The 19,594-nt window shown below is 29.2% G+C and overlaps 1 protein-coding gene and 1 long non-coding RNA gene across 2 annotated transcripts; one reads left to right on the forward strand and one right to left on the reverse strand.

Annotated features, from left to right (window-relative positions):
• The first annotated feature begins 4,043 nt into the window (after positions 1 to 4,043).
• On the forward strand, positions 4,044 to 9,259 carry LOC150025980 (uncharacterized). The gene is made up of 4 exons (XR_016523573.1): positions 4,044 to 4,179; positions 4,266 to 4,350; positions 6,686 to 6,737; positions 9,123 to 9,259. It is a non-coding gene; the product is annotated as an uncharacterized LOC150025980 (long non-coding RNA).
• A 1,832-nt stretch (positions 9,260 to 11,091) lies between these two features.
• On the reverse strand, positions 11,092 to 12,038 carry LOC137829997 (ethylene-response factor C3). Its single transcript, XM_068637060.1, has one exon. It carries the CDS (start codon positions 11,854 to 11,856, stop codon positions 11,218 to 11,220), a length of 639 nt encoding a protein of 212 aa, XP_068493161.1. The 5' UTR covers positions 11,857 to 12,038; the 3' UTR covers positions 11,092 to 11,217.
• Between the last annotated feature and the right edge of the window lie 7,556 nt (positions 12,039 to 19,594).

Below are 19,594 nucleotides of genomic sequence, written 5' to 3' on the forward strand. Positions count from 1 at the left end.
TTGAGCTACTATTATCTTATTTTGATGCTGATTTTGGTAATAATGTTAGGTAGAGCTGGTGCAAAATTTACACCTGTCTACACCAGTTTGAGATCAATTAGTTGTAGGTTTTTGACATCTAAAGTTTCAGAACTGTTGGATATTTGACTTTGCTCTATATCACAAGGGGGTTGTAACCTTATGATTGTGTATATGGGTTGGGTTACCCCTGAAGTAACCCTCTAATTTAATTTATTAATTGCTGATAAAAAAAAGTTTTATTCTCTCCTAATCTACATTCAATTTTAATTTTATTATACAACTCTTGACAAACTAGATACACACTATTCATAAGCAATATGCAACAAATTCAAGATTATGAAATTTCTTGAATACCTATAAAAATATAACCAGATGTAGAAACCTACTAAGTAAATACACCAAAACCTATGCAAAAACTAAAACAACTAATGAGACAATGTATTAGAGAGAGAGAGACATCACTTGAAGTGTGATTAATTTCAAAAATAATAAGAGCAAAAACAAACTTCTCCTTCAAAACTTGTAGATGTCATTTGGTTCAACAAAGCTCATTTTTTATTAATTTAGTTCAAATAATACTTCTAAAAAAGAGTGAATCTTCAAGAAATTATTGAAAACGGTTTAGAGAATTTTCCTTTTTCTAGGCTCAAGCGAGGACAAAAAGCACCAAGTTCAAAAAGAAATTCATTTCTTTAACGTCCCTGCACATAGCCGAACTGTACGGTATAGTGGCCCTATAGACCCGAGCACCAGGAGCGTGCAAAGGGCTCAGAATTAAATTCGGAAAAAAATCATTTCATTAGCATTCCATCATTTAGTCGGTATATACGATTCAGTGAGCTCTCAATTTCCGAACACAAAAAGCATGTAAAGATTTAGAATTAAATTCAGAAAATAAAACTTTATTTCTTTAACGTTTCGACACTTAACTAGTCCATACGGTATAGATCATGTATGATTAGAGGACCATTTTTAAAAAATAGGAGAAACCATCAACTTTGTTGAATACCCATGCCCAAAATCTAAATTTGAGATGAAAAAACACGTCAATTGTATGCACCTCTCCTTTGAATATAGTGTTGCTTACATGAATCCAAATCAACCATAGTGATAGTGAAGTAAAGCAAATAAATCACCCAAGTCTTTCTCTTTTCCTTAATAAAGTGACACTGTAGGAAATTATTATTGTCGTTGTGTGTTGAAAATCTCACATCAACTAGAGATAAAAATATTTTACCGATTTTATAAGGTTGAGTTAAACTTAAAGTTTAAATCTTAATATGATATCAATGTCATTTAAAGGTTATTCTATAAAAAAATTGTTGAACTTATTAGGTCACTTGCTATCGAACCGTTATATAAATGAATGCAAATCTCACTTTATAAAGTGTACTTAATAATAATATATGTGACACCTTGAAAACAAATTAGGAAGAGCATGGACTATAAGTTGGTAATTATTTCTTCCTTTTTATACTCAAGAAACCTACATTATGATTTTTTTGTGTGAAGAAATTTTCTCTGGTATCCCTAATTGATATATGTTATAATGTAAAATCAAGTTTTTATTTAAAAAATATAGTTTAATAACTCTTAAATGATATACAATTCTGTGATTAATTTAAAAATAAATATATATAATAAAAGATAAATTTAAAATTAAATAATATTAAAATAATAATATTAAAAATTATAATATAATTTATATTTAAAGAAAATAAAAAACTCCAACACAAACTCCCCCACAAACTTTTAAGTCCAGCCACTGTCCACTACCAAACTATGTACGAATTTCAATGGCCCTTGATTTCAGTTTTGCTTAATTTCATTTTCAAGCACGTGAGTCAAAGAGTAGAATGAGCCTATTTAGAAAGGTGATGGACGGGGGTAGTTAATTCAAATATTTAACAGAACATAATACAGGTACGATGAACATGTGGAAACACTTTAAAGATCATTGGAATTGTGTCCGTGTCACTAACTTTTTAGGTTTCGATAACTGTGTTGTTTGTTTGTGTAGGCAGAGGATCTAGTGAAATTGGTCATGTTTTGTTGGTTCCGTTAGTCACCAAATTAATTAATCAACATCGTCATCATTGTCCAATGGTGATGCAATACTATTCCTGAATCTACTCACTCTACAATCTACATCAATGCAAAGGAAAAGAAATAAAAAAAATGAAGTGCGAAAGAGAGAGTTAAAATTATTTATTGAAACGAATGGAAAGATTTTGCAGATAAATAATGAGCCACTTGCTTAAACCTGCATTAGGGCCTACTGTGGTCTATGCCTTTTTTTTATTAAAGCCCACTTTCGCATTAGAATGTGCCCTGTATTCTTGTTTATGATGCATTAGATACATGATTATATCAAAGAAAAGGAACCACATACATGAATTCATACTTCACACTTTTATCTTTTAACGCTCATGATTAACTTTTACCTTACAATTTTAACTACAAATTCCTTTATATTCTAAAGTTAGAAGTTAAAGTTTTGATAATTAATTAAATACTAATTTAAAAGTTAAGTTAAAAATTTAAAATTTATTTTAAATTTTAATAATTTTTTAGTTTATAAAATAATATTTAATTTAATTAATATAATAACTAATTATATTTTATTTAATAATTAATTTTTATTTAATGATATTCTAATAGTATTTTCCATGTGAATCTTCGTATTTTCGATCTTACTGAGTCTAGCTGCTTTTCTAGTTCGTTTGGATTCTGCACCCTATCAATCTCACGAAGCCAAGTCTTTCTCCCCTCGAATTCAGTTTCTTGGCTATGAACACTTTCTCTACTCTTTCTTTCCTATCTCTTGAAAACTTTTCACGTATATATTCACCAAAATTAGTGGGAAAATGAGAGAAGAAAAAGAATCTGTAATAATATATATATATATATATATATATATATATATATATATATTTCTAAAACCTTCACATCACGATTTTTATGCAACTTCAAAGTTGTGAAAAGCATATTTTTCTATATGTATTATTTTTGGCTTCTTCTTCCATTACCGAGTTGTAAATAAGAATAAAATAGAGTAATAAATTATTTATATAATAAAACTACCGTAAATAATATTAAAGAAATAATAAATTATCAAATTATACGTAATTATTATATGCAATATTGTAATACGATACCTAATTATATGCAATAATTTAATAATGATAGAATATCATGATGAGTGGATCTATCTAATTAGATTGTAATTTGAAAAGAGAAAATTTTCCTACACTAATATATATTTTCTAATAAAGTGATGTAAATACACATAATAAAAACATCTTCTTTCTTCTTACATACAATTTTCTTATAAATAATATTTTTATCTTTAAATTATATTTTAGATGAATCAAAATATTTTATATGTACTAAAATTTTAACTAAACTATAATAAAAATATTAACAAAGATGAATCAAACTAAGCGTAAACAGTGGTTTTTGAAAGAAAAAAGAAAGAAAGGTAGCGCATAGCAGGAAAAAAAAAAGTTCTGCATAGTGCGTGCCAAATATTTTATATGGCAGATATAAATTTCCCGATGCAGACATCGTTTTGTCTTATATTAATCAAAAGTAATACTGTAACAAATATGGTACTGCACATAACCCTCCAACTTGTAATTTTTTGTTTATTTAAAGGTAATAACTGAAGAATTAGTAGGATGGTTTATAGCACATGCTTCAATATATAGGATTGTCAGAATCGAAATTGGGTGCAAGATTGTGGATACATGCAAGGTATTGAGCAGTTGTTTCATCGTATACATATACCTAGTTGTTGCACCTATGCACTAGTGTCAAAGGGGGCTTTTGCTTTTTGAAATGAAATTGTGGACTTCGCCAGATTTAGACCTAAATCTATGAACCATGCAATACCACCCAAATGAATGAATCTGTATCTGGACGCTCTACACAAACGCGCAGCCTCTCGTCATCATCTCATCACTCTATATCAAATTGAATCCTTTTCAAAGTTCGAGAATGATGCATGCACCTGTGTAATTGCCACTTTTTGATTTTCCAATTCATACTGTTAGAGTATATATGTAACAGCACCCGCTCATAAATTGGTTGGTTCGCAATCACAATTAATTTGTCTGAACTTGGCTGCTATAAGTTCACCAAGACTGAGTCAAAAAGGTAATAAGCACTAATCCTATATTGAAGGCTCTCTAGTCTTAATCATCTTCATGTTTGTCATAGTTAACTTTTCAAAACTATGGCAGAGGCGTTGTGCCATGAAGACAACCAGCACTTCGAGCATTGGATATGATAACGGAGCTTACAGCAACCAGGCACACACATATACTTGTAAGTATAATCAACAAACTTGAAGAGTTATTCTAATTTTCTTTGTTCTGTTCTGTTTCTTCTAGAATGTTTCTATGATAAACCCTGTCAGATATTTCAAAGAATGAAGACAGGACTAGGAGGATTAAAAAGCTGGTTTATCTTTGTATTCTGATTGTACTGTTAGTTTATATTTATTGTTTTTTTTTTATCAGTAAAGAATAATGAAAGTAAATGAGTCATTTCAAAAAGTGTTTTTACAAATATCAAAACAAAAGTCTAACATCTAGTATAAACTTAAAGATGTAACATAACATATAACAACCTTAGGCTTCCTCATATAATTAGATTAGAGAAAACTCAACAAACCAGAACCAAAATACAAACTTCTCCAACACCAAAAACCAGCAAATCAGATGGCACAAAGCTGCTTATTGTTATTGTTGTCGATCCTGCACTGCAGCCACTGTATGTATATGAAGTAGAAAACCTGGTTATTGATTCCTTCATTCAAAATTTCCTGCACATATGCCTGAGTAGTCAGTTATAATGGCATGCTGTTTAATGAGTTTCAAAGCATAGGAATGTTTTAACATGAACTACAATTGGAAGAAATACTTTTGTAGATTCCAAAAAATCCACATCGGGTCTAACTACTTTTGTAGGGGAGTTGTATCTTGATAATCCAAGTTACAAAGATGTGTTATTTGAAGCTGGAAAAGAGGTATAATATATGAAATTTTTCTTGCATGAATTGGGTCATGTTCAAGAATGTTCTCCATTGTGACAACCAAAATGCAATCCACCAAACTAAGAATCCTACATTTCATTCTCGAACAAAGCACATTGATTATCGTTATCATTGGATATGAAATGATTTGGAGGATGGAGAGTTGTACCTAGAGAAGGTTCATACAAATGCAACTAGTCTGACATGTTGATCAAGGAAATTTCTGCTAAGAAGTTAACAGATTGTTGTAGGGGAGCTGGATTATTGATACCCCTTAATTAAGTTGGGAAGAAGAAAATTTGTTGGGACTTATAAAAAAAATATTAACCCTTTTTTGAATGCAATGAGCCTAATCAAAGCATTAGATTTGAGGTCAAAATAAGAAAGTTTAAGTGCAATGAGAGAACACCTAATGAAAATTTGTGTTGAGTTTAGGTGTCATGAATTCTCTCCCACTGCGCTATTGTTGAAAAATTATGCTCTAGGTGCAAAATTCTTATTTTGATTAAGTTATGATTATTAGGTGTTATGATTGTTGAACTAGGAAAAATTCATTAAGTTCCAGATTTTTTAACAGCAAGAAAAGAATATATAAATAGAGGTATTTCAGGAATACCTTAACCCTTATACAAGAGACAAAAAATACCCAGATTTAAGCAAACCTTCTCTTCCCTACCTTACCTCCAATCTCTTACATACATCCAATAGTTGACCCACGCTTCTCTAACCAATATTATTTTTAATAGATTTCATACACATCAATGGTTCCAGACACCAATCAGAATAGGAAAAACATGATAATTGTACCTTCAAGGTTATTAATGACCAAGCTTTCAGCTGCGCCATCGTAAAATTTCGGTATGATCTATGCGTTCGTTTTTTAAAATCTTGTTATTTCTTTGTTTCCACAATTCCCCTATAACTATCCACACACACATGCATATCTGATTAACAACTTCACTTTGCTCAATCATCCTAAACTGAGAAAAATGCATTTCGGCTCCTGGTGTACCATCAATGTCATGCACACCCACTCATAACATTTTGACCAAACAAGCCAAGCTACTCGACATGTACAAAAGAGGTGAGACATTGTTTCCTCTCACCACACATATTACAAACACCGTTTTCCACAATTATCCCCTTTTTCACCAGGTTAACTTTCGATACTATCTTATCCTCCAACACTCTCCAAGCAATAAAATGAGTTGATGGTTGTGCCTTATTCCTCCCCGCCTCATACATAGTAACACCTTCAACCTGCCCTTCACCTTTCAACACTCTGTAAGCTGATTGAAACTGTAAACTTTGTGGATTCCCTATCTCTCCAAACCACGAGTCCGCTTTTTCTTCATTTAAGCTTTTCCTTCCCAACAACATTATCAGTTGTTGCTCTTGTTCCTTTTACCATTCAAACAAACACCTTCTCCATCCTATCTTCCACATCCATTCAAGATTATTATTTCATTCTCCACCTTGCCTCAGCTTGGTTTCCCTGCAAGAACAAATTAGGATTTAGTTGCAGATCTCTTCTATTATTTTAAGTTTTGTTTGATTAGGTGTTATGTTTGGATTCTATATTCCTTCTTAAATCAAATTTCCTCTTTGGTCATGTTGATTGTGTAGGATCAGTTTTTGGGCATTAGGACCAACTTCTACAAAAGACCTATGCTGATGGGTTAGGCCATTCTTTATCTTATGGCTTATCTTTAAATCTTTTATGTTTTAATTTCTAAAATAATTTGAAATGTTAGTTTTAATTCTTATAAAATTTATTATGTATATTCATTTCAAAATGCGTTTTTGAAAAGAAAAAATATATTCTGTGATGAGATATGTTAGAGGAAAAAAAAAGTAAAAATAATTCTTTTTATGTAACAAAAGTAAGTAGAATCGTCAACCTTTCTTCTTAAATTGTTTTAGAGTCTTGATATATTGACATTGTCCGCACTATAACACACATTTGACACTGCAGACGTGGCAATGATGTGACATAGTAAATAAGGTAGTAGCGCTAATGAGCAGTGAGACGCGAGCTTTAAAATATGGTAAAAATGAATATATTATACTGGTTCTTAGTAACAACCAATGTAATATATATTTTTTTTACTTAGAATGACCTATATTACACTAGTTAAGTCATCTAACTGGTGTAATATATGGTTCATATTCAAAAGCTTTTTGAATTTTTTTTCATGAAGAGCGGGTGACCATAAACGTCACAAAAGTGACCACTTACAGGCACACGGGTAACCAGTTTTGCGTGTGTGCCATTACATGTGGAGGAACCTGTAGCTAGGTAACCAGTTGTGATAGGGTGTGTGTCAAGTTCTGCCATGGGTGTAATATATGGCCCATATTCAAAAACTTTTTGAATTTTTTCATGAATTGTGGGTGGCCATAAACATCATAGAAGTGACCACTTACGAGCACACAGGTAACCATTTTTTCGTGTCCCAGTACGTACATGTGGAGAAACCTGTGGTTGGGTAACCAGTTCTGGTAGGGTGGGTGTCCAGTTCTGCCATGGGTAACCATGTGGTTAGCCGAAAGGGTTGTAATGACGAAATTGAAAGTGATTACGGAGTAAGAGTGAGTTTTTAATGTTGTGGGGGTGATGCAAAAGTAATTCCTAGCTCATTTGAGATAGTTGATGTTGTGAAGAGTTGGTGGCCATAAACATAACACAGGTGGCCACTTACACACACAGGTAACCACTTTAGCTGTGACAGTAGGTCTGTAGGAAGCTATGCCATATATTGCAGTGGTTGGGTCAAGTAATTGGTGTAATATAGGGTCAGTTCTGATTGATGAGTGAAGTCAATGATGTTGAGCACTTGAACAAAAAACAAAAAAGCAACGACAACCGCACAAGAAAGACGTTTACACTACAAGAAAATCACTAAATAGAAACCGATTTTAGAGACAAAAAATAATTAGTTGCTATAGTGACTAAATTAGAGACCGTTTTAGAAACTAAAAATATTATTGGTTTCTAAATTAGTTTCTATTATTGATGAATAATTTCTAAATTGGTATCTAATTACCTACCAAGGTTTTTGCTACCAAATTTAGAATCTAAATAATTGGTAGTTAAAACCTTGGTACCTAATTAGATACCAAATTAGAAACTATTTATCAATATTAGAAACTGATTTAGAAACCAAAAAAAAAATAGTTTCTAAAACGGTCTCTAATTTAGTCACTATAGTAACTAATTATTTTTTGTCTCTAAAATTGATTTTTATTTAATAATTTTCTTGTAGTGTTATGGTCTGTGTTTCTCGCTGCTTCTTTGTCTCTCCCTTCGACGAGTTCGTTGCTTCTTTCTTCCTTTCGTTCCAAACTCTCTCGCTTTTGCACTCGCACTCAAACACTAAACTCATACACTTATACAAAATTACTCTCAATGACACATCACTTCCATCAAAATTACAAAAAATCCTACTACCACATTCTTACGTCTATGATGTCAAATTTGTAGAAGGAGTTAATAAAACATTTTCGATTGTTTTATTTCCTTTCACTAGATAAAATAATAAACAACAATTATAATACACTCATTTTTTTTCCTTATCCCTATTTTCAATCATATTTTTCTCTTTTGTTATATTTGTTACTTTTTTTCTCTTTTTCCTCGTATTTCTCTGTTTACGCGCCCAGAAATAGGATGTACCTTAATCATTACTCAGTACAATAAATAGTTTTTTTAATAGCAGTACAATAAGTAGTAATAAAAATATTAGCATTTAAGTCGAGGATTTAAAATGTATTCTTAGGGGAACTAATTATAAATGTATGTACCCAAAAAGTAATTATAAATATGATAATATATAATAAATATTAAACTCTCTTTAAGTAATTTCGTTTTCTGAGACGGAAACAATAATAACTGTTACCTTTTGTCTTGACTGTGGGATTTGGACTTGAAACTTACTCTCTTCTATCTTCTTCCGCCTCCTTTAAACCCTATCCCTCACTACAAACCAGGATACCCTTAATATTTTTCCCTCAAAACTAAGTCAAATTAATGATGCGAATTTATTTCGTTTAACGTTTTCAGGAAAATATTTCTGGAACAACAGAAACAGTGTTGGACTAAGAGGTATGTTTGTTTTTTGTTCGTTCATTTTTTTGTTGATTCTGTCAGGTATTTCAGGAAATGGAATAATTTCATCATCGTAAAGAGGACATAGCATTCTTTTTTGTTGCATATCTGGAGGAATTGGAATGACCTACTGATTCAAATTTTGAGAATCGGTAATATTGGGGTTTCATTGATTATTCTTTGCGTTATTTTGAATGTATAGTTTCTTACAGGCATAATGCTTAGTATACTCAGCAGTAAAATAGCAACTTCTGAATCAATAAATATACTTAAGATTTGCCTTAAAATTTTCTTCCAATATTACACAACTGTTTGAGAAATCTGGTGCTTATAACGTTATAAACGTCAGTTTTATTCTGTGGTCTAGTATTCTTATTTCTGAGTAAAATGTTACTATGCCCTTGTTTAATTCATGAAGCTATACTGTTATATATTACTTCTTGAGATCTAGATCATAAGAGAGAAAATGATTAGATGTGAGTGCTCAACATAACTGCAGGATTTAGCTGAAACATGTATAGGTATGGGTGCTATTTGCTGATAAAAAAAAATGTATAGGTATGGGTTGGTTTGTTCCTACCATTTCTTTATAAGATTTGGAGTATTCCTCAGATATTTTATTTTAATTAAATTTATTTTTTACTGATAAAAGCTAGAAATAATTTAAGTTGAACATCTTCCAAATCAGTAACAAGTTATACGCCCAAGTCTGCTGACAAGTAGAATGCATAAATATGAAGCTTGAGATCTATTTGTCTTTCTGGATACAAGTATTGAATTACAAAGTGCTGCTAAAGAAATGTATATACAGAATTGGTTCTTATTGCAGTGATGGCCTATTTCAGAAATATTTTCTTATTTTCCTTTATTTTCTATTTAAAGATTTATTACAAATTTATGAAAATAAGATTTTCTCCATTATGTATACTTCAGCTGAAAATAATGAAGTTTCGCTTTTTGTTATTTTATGTTTTTTGTGGTGTTATGAACGGAATACACTGTTGGGGGGTCATATGTGTTTGTTGAAAATGATAAATCACTGTGTTCATATATTCAGACACAATATTTTGAGTTTCTTAATTCGATAGACTTTTAGGTTTCCTGCGTTACACTTGAAGTATTCAATGAGTTTAAGAACATTTGTTTGTAGTATTATACTTTCTGGTTACAGTGATTGCAAAATCCTCATTGAATTGATTGACCACAATTTACAAAGTTTAAGGGACAAGGATATTAGATATAACACAAAAGGCCCCTAAAATCATTAGTAAATTACTCGATTCTATCTGGATATAAATCTTTAATTAATTGTATCTGTGATGTGTTATGATTATATCACATATGTTAGATAAACAAATTATTTTTAACCTTTTGTTTTGCTTTTAGAAAGGCTTGAGAAATCACTGGTCTGAATGGTAAAAGCAATTTCAATATGTTTCAATCAAATCTTTCTCTCCCAATTACTATCTAAAAAGTGCTATATACGGAAAGAAAGTTGAGAAAACATGGTATGTGATTTGGTTTGTTGTGATTTGGACTGAAGTCTAGTTACATATAGGAAAAACACCATTTTCGACAATAAGGTTTCTGCTACTCATGCTCTATAATTGATACTATAAGTCTTAGTAGTGGTGCAATAGGATGAAAGGTTTTTTCTGCATGAGTGGATAGTGACTTTATTAGAATTCTTGAGATGGGTGTTGAAATATGAATCATGATAAGAGGGGCATCGAAAATGTAGGTGCCAGCATAAATTTGCGGGCAGAATGAATTCAGGTTCAACCAAATAGGAGAGTCGACAAAATTTAATTCACTTTTGCTGCAGTAAAGATTCAATTGATCAATCACTGACTATTATAACATTTTGTTAAAAGATCAAATAATACATTTAGGGATTTTCTAAGTGGAAACCATCACAGAAGAATTGGCACTGGACTTGTATATTAAAGAGAGGTCATAACAGATACACACTCCCTACCTGGAAATTGTTGATTATGTAAAAAGGCCAAAAACAAGAAGGAAAAAGAAACAAAAGAATAGTGAGCAAGATTTAGTTGAAGTGGCTAGGGCTTGCACTTTGATCAGATATGGTTAGAAGTTGCTCTAGGTAGTCAACTCCCAAATCTTCTAACACCACCACATTTGAATTTGATTTCTCTTTCCCTTTACACTTTTTAGCTTTTGATAAGTATTTTTGCTTGCAGTGCCTCTCCTTGAGTGCAAGTGCAGGAGAGCACCCACTGAAGCAGCTATATTGTATCTCTTGCAAAGATTCTTTAACCCTTTTGACAGGAAAATTGAGTACAGCATTATGGCCTCTCATGGAAAATGCAGCTTGGTCATAAGCTAATGCAGCAGCTTCTGCACTGTCAAAGGTTCCAAGCCAAACCCTTGTGCCCCTTCTGGTTGTATCTCGGATTTCTGCAGCAAATTTCCCCCAAGGCCTTTTCCTCACACCTATGTATGACCTTTCCCTATTCTGCTCTTGAGACTCCACCACCAATTGCTTTGCCTCGTTGTGGTTTCCTTCTGTTGGTGCTGTGGAGAAGTCAACCATGTCGAAGGAAAGAGAATCGTGTAGAGGGTCAAGAACATCATTGGTTGACAATGATTGGAACAAAATTTCTGAAGGCTCTTGCATCTCCATGATCATGTCCCAATATGGGCTCTGAAAGAAAGGAGAAGTCATGTTACTAGCTAGGCTTGTAGGCAACTAACTGTGGTCTCTTTCTTCGTCTTCTTTCTCCTCTTGACTTCAATTTATTTGCCTCAGACCAAAGTACAGATTCTTGCTCCAATATTAATTTGATTTGTTTAATTCAGGGATTATATCATTTATCCAAAGCTATTAAATAATATCATTCAAAATATTTAATTTAATATGCCCATTTTGTTTTGTTTATCGTTTAATTGATTCCTCATACATGTTCCAATCTGGGTTCTGAAAAAAATAGGCAAAGTCGTATAAGGCAACTGTTTTCTGTCGGTTCATCATCTTTCCATTTTTGCCTTTAATTTATTTGGCTGCAAACCCCATCATAGATGAGTGTTAAAATATTAAGCTACAACAAAATGTACAGATCATTTTTAAAATTTAGTGTCGATGTATATGAGACATTAGGTTAAACTGTCTTTGATTCAACACAAAATATTTATAATTTTTTAATAATATATAATATATACAATTATTATAAATTTCATAATATATAAAAATATTTCAAAAAATATTAAAATTGGCTAAGATAACTTTAATATTATTAAATATATTTTAAAAAATATTAAATTCACTTTAACCAATTCTAATAATATTATATATATTTTACTAATTACAAATATGTATAAAAGATATTAAAATCATTTTAACCTATTTTAATGATATTAAATATATTTTTAAAAATCAATTCTAATAATATTAAATATAATTTAATAATAAAAATATCTTAAGAAAAGATAGTATATTGGTTTAGTCGACCCTAATAATATTAAATGTTTTAATTTTTAAATTTTAAATTTTAAATTTTGTAAAACAAATGAATATTAGTGTTGGTTAAGTAGAAGTTTTTATATTTATGGTTACTAATATTAATATCTTCAATATTTATTAAAGTTGGTGTCAGTTAAGCATTGTTATGAATTTGTATGTCATTGTGACAATACGAATGTAAATTTTTTTTTAATTCAAATGTCTAAATTTAAAGATCACAAATCTCATAATTTTCGTCTCTCAATTCGTATATAAATCTCCTCACACTCATCTCTTTCATCCGCACTTATCTTTTTCATCTACACTCATCTCTTTCATCCATGTACTTGTATGGACAAAGAGGGGTCTAGATAGTACCCGGAACTGGTTGTACAATTGTTGATGTGCCGGTAGCCTCCCTGCTCCTTCCTTCAAGTCTCCTCCTTTTATTATTGGTGTTAGGTCGTGGACTTCAAAAAGGTACTTCCCGCTCAAGTAAGTACTCTATGTAAAGAGTGTATATTGTAAAACTGATTAAAGCGTACATTACACCTCCGCAAGAGAGAATACACGTATGAAAATGAGTAAGGTACTAAATAAATTAGTAGGCACATGTTTCATTAATTATATTCAATTGTCTTTAACTTATGCATGTTTGGTCAATTCAATTTTATTTAGATGATTAATGATGATATATATTTATCAACTCACGAAGAATTCATTGTTGAAAAAGTTTGATAATCAACATGCTTCCTTTTGCTGATAAAAAAAACATGCTTCCTTTTACTATTTTTATTGCCTAGTTTATTTTCTTCTAAACAAACTCAACCCATTTATTATATTATTAATAATTTAAATTAGGTACAGTTTGAAAAATTATTAATTTTCTTCGGTGTTAGGAATATTTTTTCCTTAATTTATCCCTATATCACACGTATTTTGACAGTCAATTGCTTCTTGCACTACAAGAAAATCATGAAATAGAAACCAATTTTTAAAGACCAAAATAATTAGTTGTAATAGTTACTAAATTAAAAACTATTTTAGAAACTAAACAAAATTTTGGTTTTTAAATTAGTTTTTATTATTGTTAAATAGTTTCTAAATTGGTATCTAATTAGTTACCAATGTTTTAACTACTAATTATAAATTTTTTAGTTTCTAAAATTGTATCTAATTTAGTTACTATTGCAACTAATTATTATTTTTGTCTCTAAAAATTGGTTTCTATTTCATGATTTTATTGTAGTGTTGCTTTCTTGTTTTTTCCCTTATCATGTTTCTTGCACTACAAGAAAATCATCAAATAGAAACCAATTTTTAAAGACCAAAATAATTAGTTGTAATAGTTACTAAATTAAAAACTATTTTAGAAACTAAACAAAATTTTGGTTTCTAAATTAGTTTTTATTATTGTTAAATAGTTTCTAAATTGGTATCTAATTAGTTACCAATGTTTTAACTACTAATTATAAATTTTTTAGTTTCTAAAATGGTATCTAATTTAGTTACTATTGCAACTAATTATTATTTTTGTCTCTAAAAATTGGTTTCTATTTCATGATTTTATTGTAATGTTGTTTTCTTGTTTTTTCCCTTATCATGTTTTGAAGGTAATTTTTCCCTTATCATGTTTTGAAGGTGAAAAATCAGACCCATTCGTCAAATAAATCAAAGATTAAATGGAGGCTGGTAATTTTGTATTATTGTGAATTCATTTTTTATGAATAATATTAGCAATAAAATTTGTTCTTACTATTCCAATCATAAAACAACAAAATATATTTTCCATTACTGAAAAAAAATTGTTAAATAATACAAAAGAAAATGTAGAAAGAGTTTGAAATAAAATAAGTAAGTGAGTGTGTGATGAAGTTTTTGGTTTGTATAATTGTTTAGTTTTTTAGCATTCCCAGCGCAGCAGGAAGAGGATCTAGCCAACTTGTCATGTCTTTCTTCTCTTTGTCTTCATTCTTTCTTGCTTCTCCAAATTATCATCCACGCCGTCATATGCATTAAATATCGCTGAACCAAAAAATTTCTTGTTCTATATAATAATATCTTGCTTCTGGACACCATATGCATTTCTTTTACAACATTATGCAAGGAATAATGCACACGTGAACATTCACACTATTTTAGACAAATAAATTTTTACAATTTGAATCCTTCATTATACTAGTATCTACTGTTTAATGGAGTAATTAATACGAACAATGATTTCAATAATTTATAATAATTACGAAGAATATTACATTTTTTTACATAATACATAATATTATTGAAAGAAAAACTAATTACCTATCATTTTACAAATTAAAACTATTTTTTTTTTACTTTTTCCTATTTTAAAAATGTTATTGTATGATTCTTTTTTCATTGTCAATACTATAAAACTAGAAAGAAAAATTAATATAATTAATATTAGTTTATTATCCTTTTATCTTTTATAATTGTTCGTATTCATTTAAAAATTGTACTACAGAAATAACACTATTTTTTATGGAAAAAAGATCTGCAACTGCTATTAAATAGCATACCTGTTTAATTAAAAAATAATTTTACTTGATAATTGTTAAAATTAATTTTATATGGACAAATTTTTGCTCTTGTTGGAAATAACAGTCCAAAATGTTATAATAATAATAATAATAATTTAATTATTAATATTAAATTTATTTAAATTCATATTTTTTTCTGAATGTATATACTTGCAAATATTAATAGGTACTATTAATTATATTATATGTGAATACAAATTATCACTGGTATAATCATCTGAATTAAAAATATTTAATTAAAAATAATGAATGCAAAAATTATTTTAAATTATTGAATATATATATATATTAAATATGTATATATACTCAAAACAAGACAAAAAAAAAACTGAAACTCTAACTACTATTATTGTAGTGTACAATCACTTTGCAACATATTTTTTTAATACATGATCATCATATATTTTAAAAAAAAAACATAACAAGAAATAATATAAGCTAGAGATTTCAGAAGATATCAACATCAATTTCAATTCAAACAAGTTACAAACATCTCAAATTTTATAGTTTATTTGTTACGATTTACTAAACAATAGTGTTTACAAATAATTTATATTTAATATTATTCATAAGAGAACTGATATACATACATAAACAATTTACTCTACTTCCAAAAGACACATGTCTTGAATTTGACTCAAAGTTATACATTTGTCGTACTAAGTTTCTCTCCACACAACTACATGAACAAAGGAACTAAGTCCTCTCATATGCCATATGACATGATAAATCCATATGACTTTTCAGACGAGTTATCTTTTAAATTGTAGACTTAGTCATATGAACCTCCTTCAACTCTCACCACCTAATAATTTTCATCTATATAACTCAAATATATCAGTATAATCGGGATATCTCCTTCTAGATAAATCTCTAATTCAATGCATATCCTAAACAATCTCAACACGGTGTTTCCCCTTTCCTAAAAATACTACGTCTCAATCACACTTTCACATGATTCATAATTTATTCACTACCTCAATATATCATACAATCATCTACAAGTTTAACTTTTAAAATATACTAGAACCTTTCACAATCATAATTCCCTTTACAGAACATTCTCACCCAGTGAGGCTCAAGCTCGCCTAATAACCAAGCCCTGGAACCAAATTCCCCAGTGAATTTCAGGCTAGCCTAGCAACCAAACCATTGGAACCAGATTCACCCAATGAGAGTGGCTCACCCAGCAGCCAATGCTCTCAAGTTTTTAATTCTCCGAATTTTTTCCAACAAGAACATTGCTCTCGAATCGACCAAACCATAGGACCAAATCCACCCTAATGCTCTCGGATTTTCTAATATTTGAATTTCGTCCAACAAGTTTGCATAATCTGCAAAATTCTGAAACTAGTTCAAGTGTCTCAAGTTGGGTTTTCATATCCTTTCTTACTAGTTTCGAAAACTATCCCCCCAACTTGAGCCACTTGATTTTATTCAGAGTTCTACACGTCCTGAGGTAAACTTATGCTCATTTCAAGTAGTTCAAAAAAAATGATATTATTTTGTTAAAGATGAAGACATTGAGATTTCTTTTAAAAAAATTATTATCATTAACATCGATTAAACCGATATAAATTAAATTAATATTAAAAATATATTTTATGTAAATTAAATAAATTTTAAAATAAAATATATTAATGTCAACTTAATTCATACTAAATTGTTTAATTAAAAATTAATGATAAATTAATAATAAATTAGTATCAATTTAACTAAAATTAATTAGAATCAATCTTCAACAATCAATAATAATAAAGTAACATCTATAGTTTAAAGTCTAATACATATGAAACGCATATCCAACATTATTAACTAAATATCATCAGGAAAAGATTTTACCTGTTAATGTAAGTTTTTAACAAATTAACATCAGATTTGTCAGTTTTTAACAGATCGATGTTAAGTACTTATTTTCTTTTAATGAAAGAAAGTCAAACGTGGACTTTATCTAGATTGTTTGACAATGATTCAAACAAAATTTCTGAAGGCACGTGAAACGTGTTCCAATCTGGTTCTGAAACAAAGGAAAAGTTGTCATAATAGGAAACTGTTTTGTCGTTTCTTCATCCCTCTCAGCTATAATTTATTAGCCAAGTTTCAAAGCACAGTTTTTAAGGTATTAATTAATTTGGATTTTTAAGGTAAACATCTTAATGATAATTTATTATGAATATGAAATTTTATGAAAGATTCACTTCTTGAGTTAAAAATAATAATTTACGTGAATCCCTGACCCTTTTTATTTTATTGTTATGGATTTATCTACACCATTAAGTTTGTTTATATACAATATTGAGTTTGAATTTAAGTTTGTATAAAAAAACATGGTAAAAAGAAGAAACTTCACTTGAACTCATTAACAAGTTGTTTTGTAGAGATTATTTATAGGAAATTATAACAAATATTTCGTCTATATAAGATATAAACAATTAAATAATATATTTTATCTATTTAAAAAGACATAATAAAATTTTCTTTAAAAGGTCTTCACTTGACTAATAGTTTTTGCAAAAAATCAATCGCCAAAGTTTATAAACAAATCACTGCAATAAAGAAAAGCACAACTATTTATTAAGAGAAGCAAAACTATTTATTAAAATATGCAAATAATATCATCTCCAATATATTATATAAAATTATGGCGATTAAAATAAATAAACAAAATGAATTTTAATGATTTTACATAAAAAAAAAATAAACATTAAAACTATTTGAGTATATTATTTTATATACTCTCCCTATATTCTTGGTCAAGAGTGGTAAAAGTATCTATCATGTATTATCGTACAGAAGAACAACTTAACAGGTACGCTGATGTTTTAAATATTTTTGGGAGTAATGTATAATAACACGATCTAGAAGCTTGCATCTTACATAAATGTTGACTAAAATAGAATTCAGACCAAACAAAGCACCATGTGCATACACCTCTGTGTCCTCTTAATAATTTTAATTTACTACTTTTGTCAATAGTAAATTAATAATACCTCCTTCAAGCTACCATGTTACATAATATTATTTTATTAAAATATATCTGTTTTATAATTTATGACTTGAATTTTACAAAAGTTTATTTTATTTTTAATAGATTTGAGATCCAAACAAAGTACCATGTGGCCACACCTGTGTGTATTGTGAGATGTCGTAGCATAAATTATTTTAATTTTTAAAAAAATGAAACAAATTCCATACGGTATTAGATGTACTATACACATACAACCATGAACAACACAATGTTAACTGTTTTTGTCGGAGTGTATAAATTATCCAAACTGCAACCTGTATTATACATACAGTTAACAATGCTTTTTACGATAATGTTTTTAAAAATGTGTTCAAGATTTTGAATTTAATTTGGTGTGTGAGATTTATTTGTATGGTTAATTTATGACTCTCTAGTAAAAATCTTAGTGTTTTTATCTTCAAATGGTTTTTTATTTTTGCATTATCCAAATAGGCTGCATAAATAAGGGTGACTTTGAAAGAGTTAATTTACAATTTATTTGGATTTTTTTTTATATTTTATATCATAAACAATTGTGAAAATGTTTGGGAGTACTTGTTTAGAAGTGTGCAACTTACAATGACTTATTTTATAAGCATTTAGAATATCCTATGAAAACTGCTTATAACTTACGTAAAATAGTTTATTTCTTTAATTACTAAAATAGCTTTTACTTAAGTGTTGGCGTAATAAATAATAATTCAATAAACACTTAGCTGTTTATTTAAACACACCCTAAGTTGGGGTGCATGCATGCACGTTCAAATAGTGTATAATGACTGATTATTATGTAGAATAACTCCTAATCTAACTTAAGGTAAGGGTTCTTTTACTTGCACCCCTGTTTTTTCTCTTCACACCCTCTCTGGTTTTGGTTTCTGTATGTTCTAACAACTCGTTTTCAAAATATTTTGGAAATAAGTATATGTCTCGATTTAAAAATATATATTTAATACATTTTATAAATAAATTTATAAAAAGGTAAAAAGTTGCAATACTTGCATAACTAAGTTGTGGAATTGTTAACATTTTTAGGCTTTCAAAAATTAGTTTAAATGAATAAGGCAAATGCTAAAATAGGGACAACGTTAAAGAAGGTAAAATTAAAGTATTTTCCAAACACATAAAAAGTGTAAATAGAATCGTCCTCTAAATCTGTAAGCTTGTTACGTTTCAATTATGGCAAATGCTCCCTGAACATTTTGAACCTCCACCCAACATAATTTCAAAAATTCTGAAAATACCCTTTATTCCGAAAATAAAAATCTAGAATTAAAAATAATGTATTCTGGAAAAATAAATTCGGAAGAGATATTTGTGTTTCGGATATAAAAATTCGGAAAATCAATCAAGGGTAAAAATCTGGAACTGAAAATAATACATTCCGAAAAAATTT

Source organism: Phaseolus vulgaris, chromosome 7 (assembly GCF_051622355.1).
Source record: "Phaseolus vulgaris cultivar YP4 chromosome 7, ASM5162235v1, whole genome shotgun sequence".
Taxonomy (NCBI): Eukaryota; Viridiplantae; Streptophyta; class Magnoliopsida; order Fabales; family Fabaceae; genus Phaseolus; species Phaseolus vulgaris.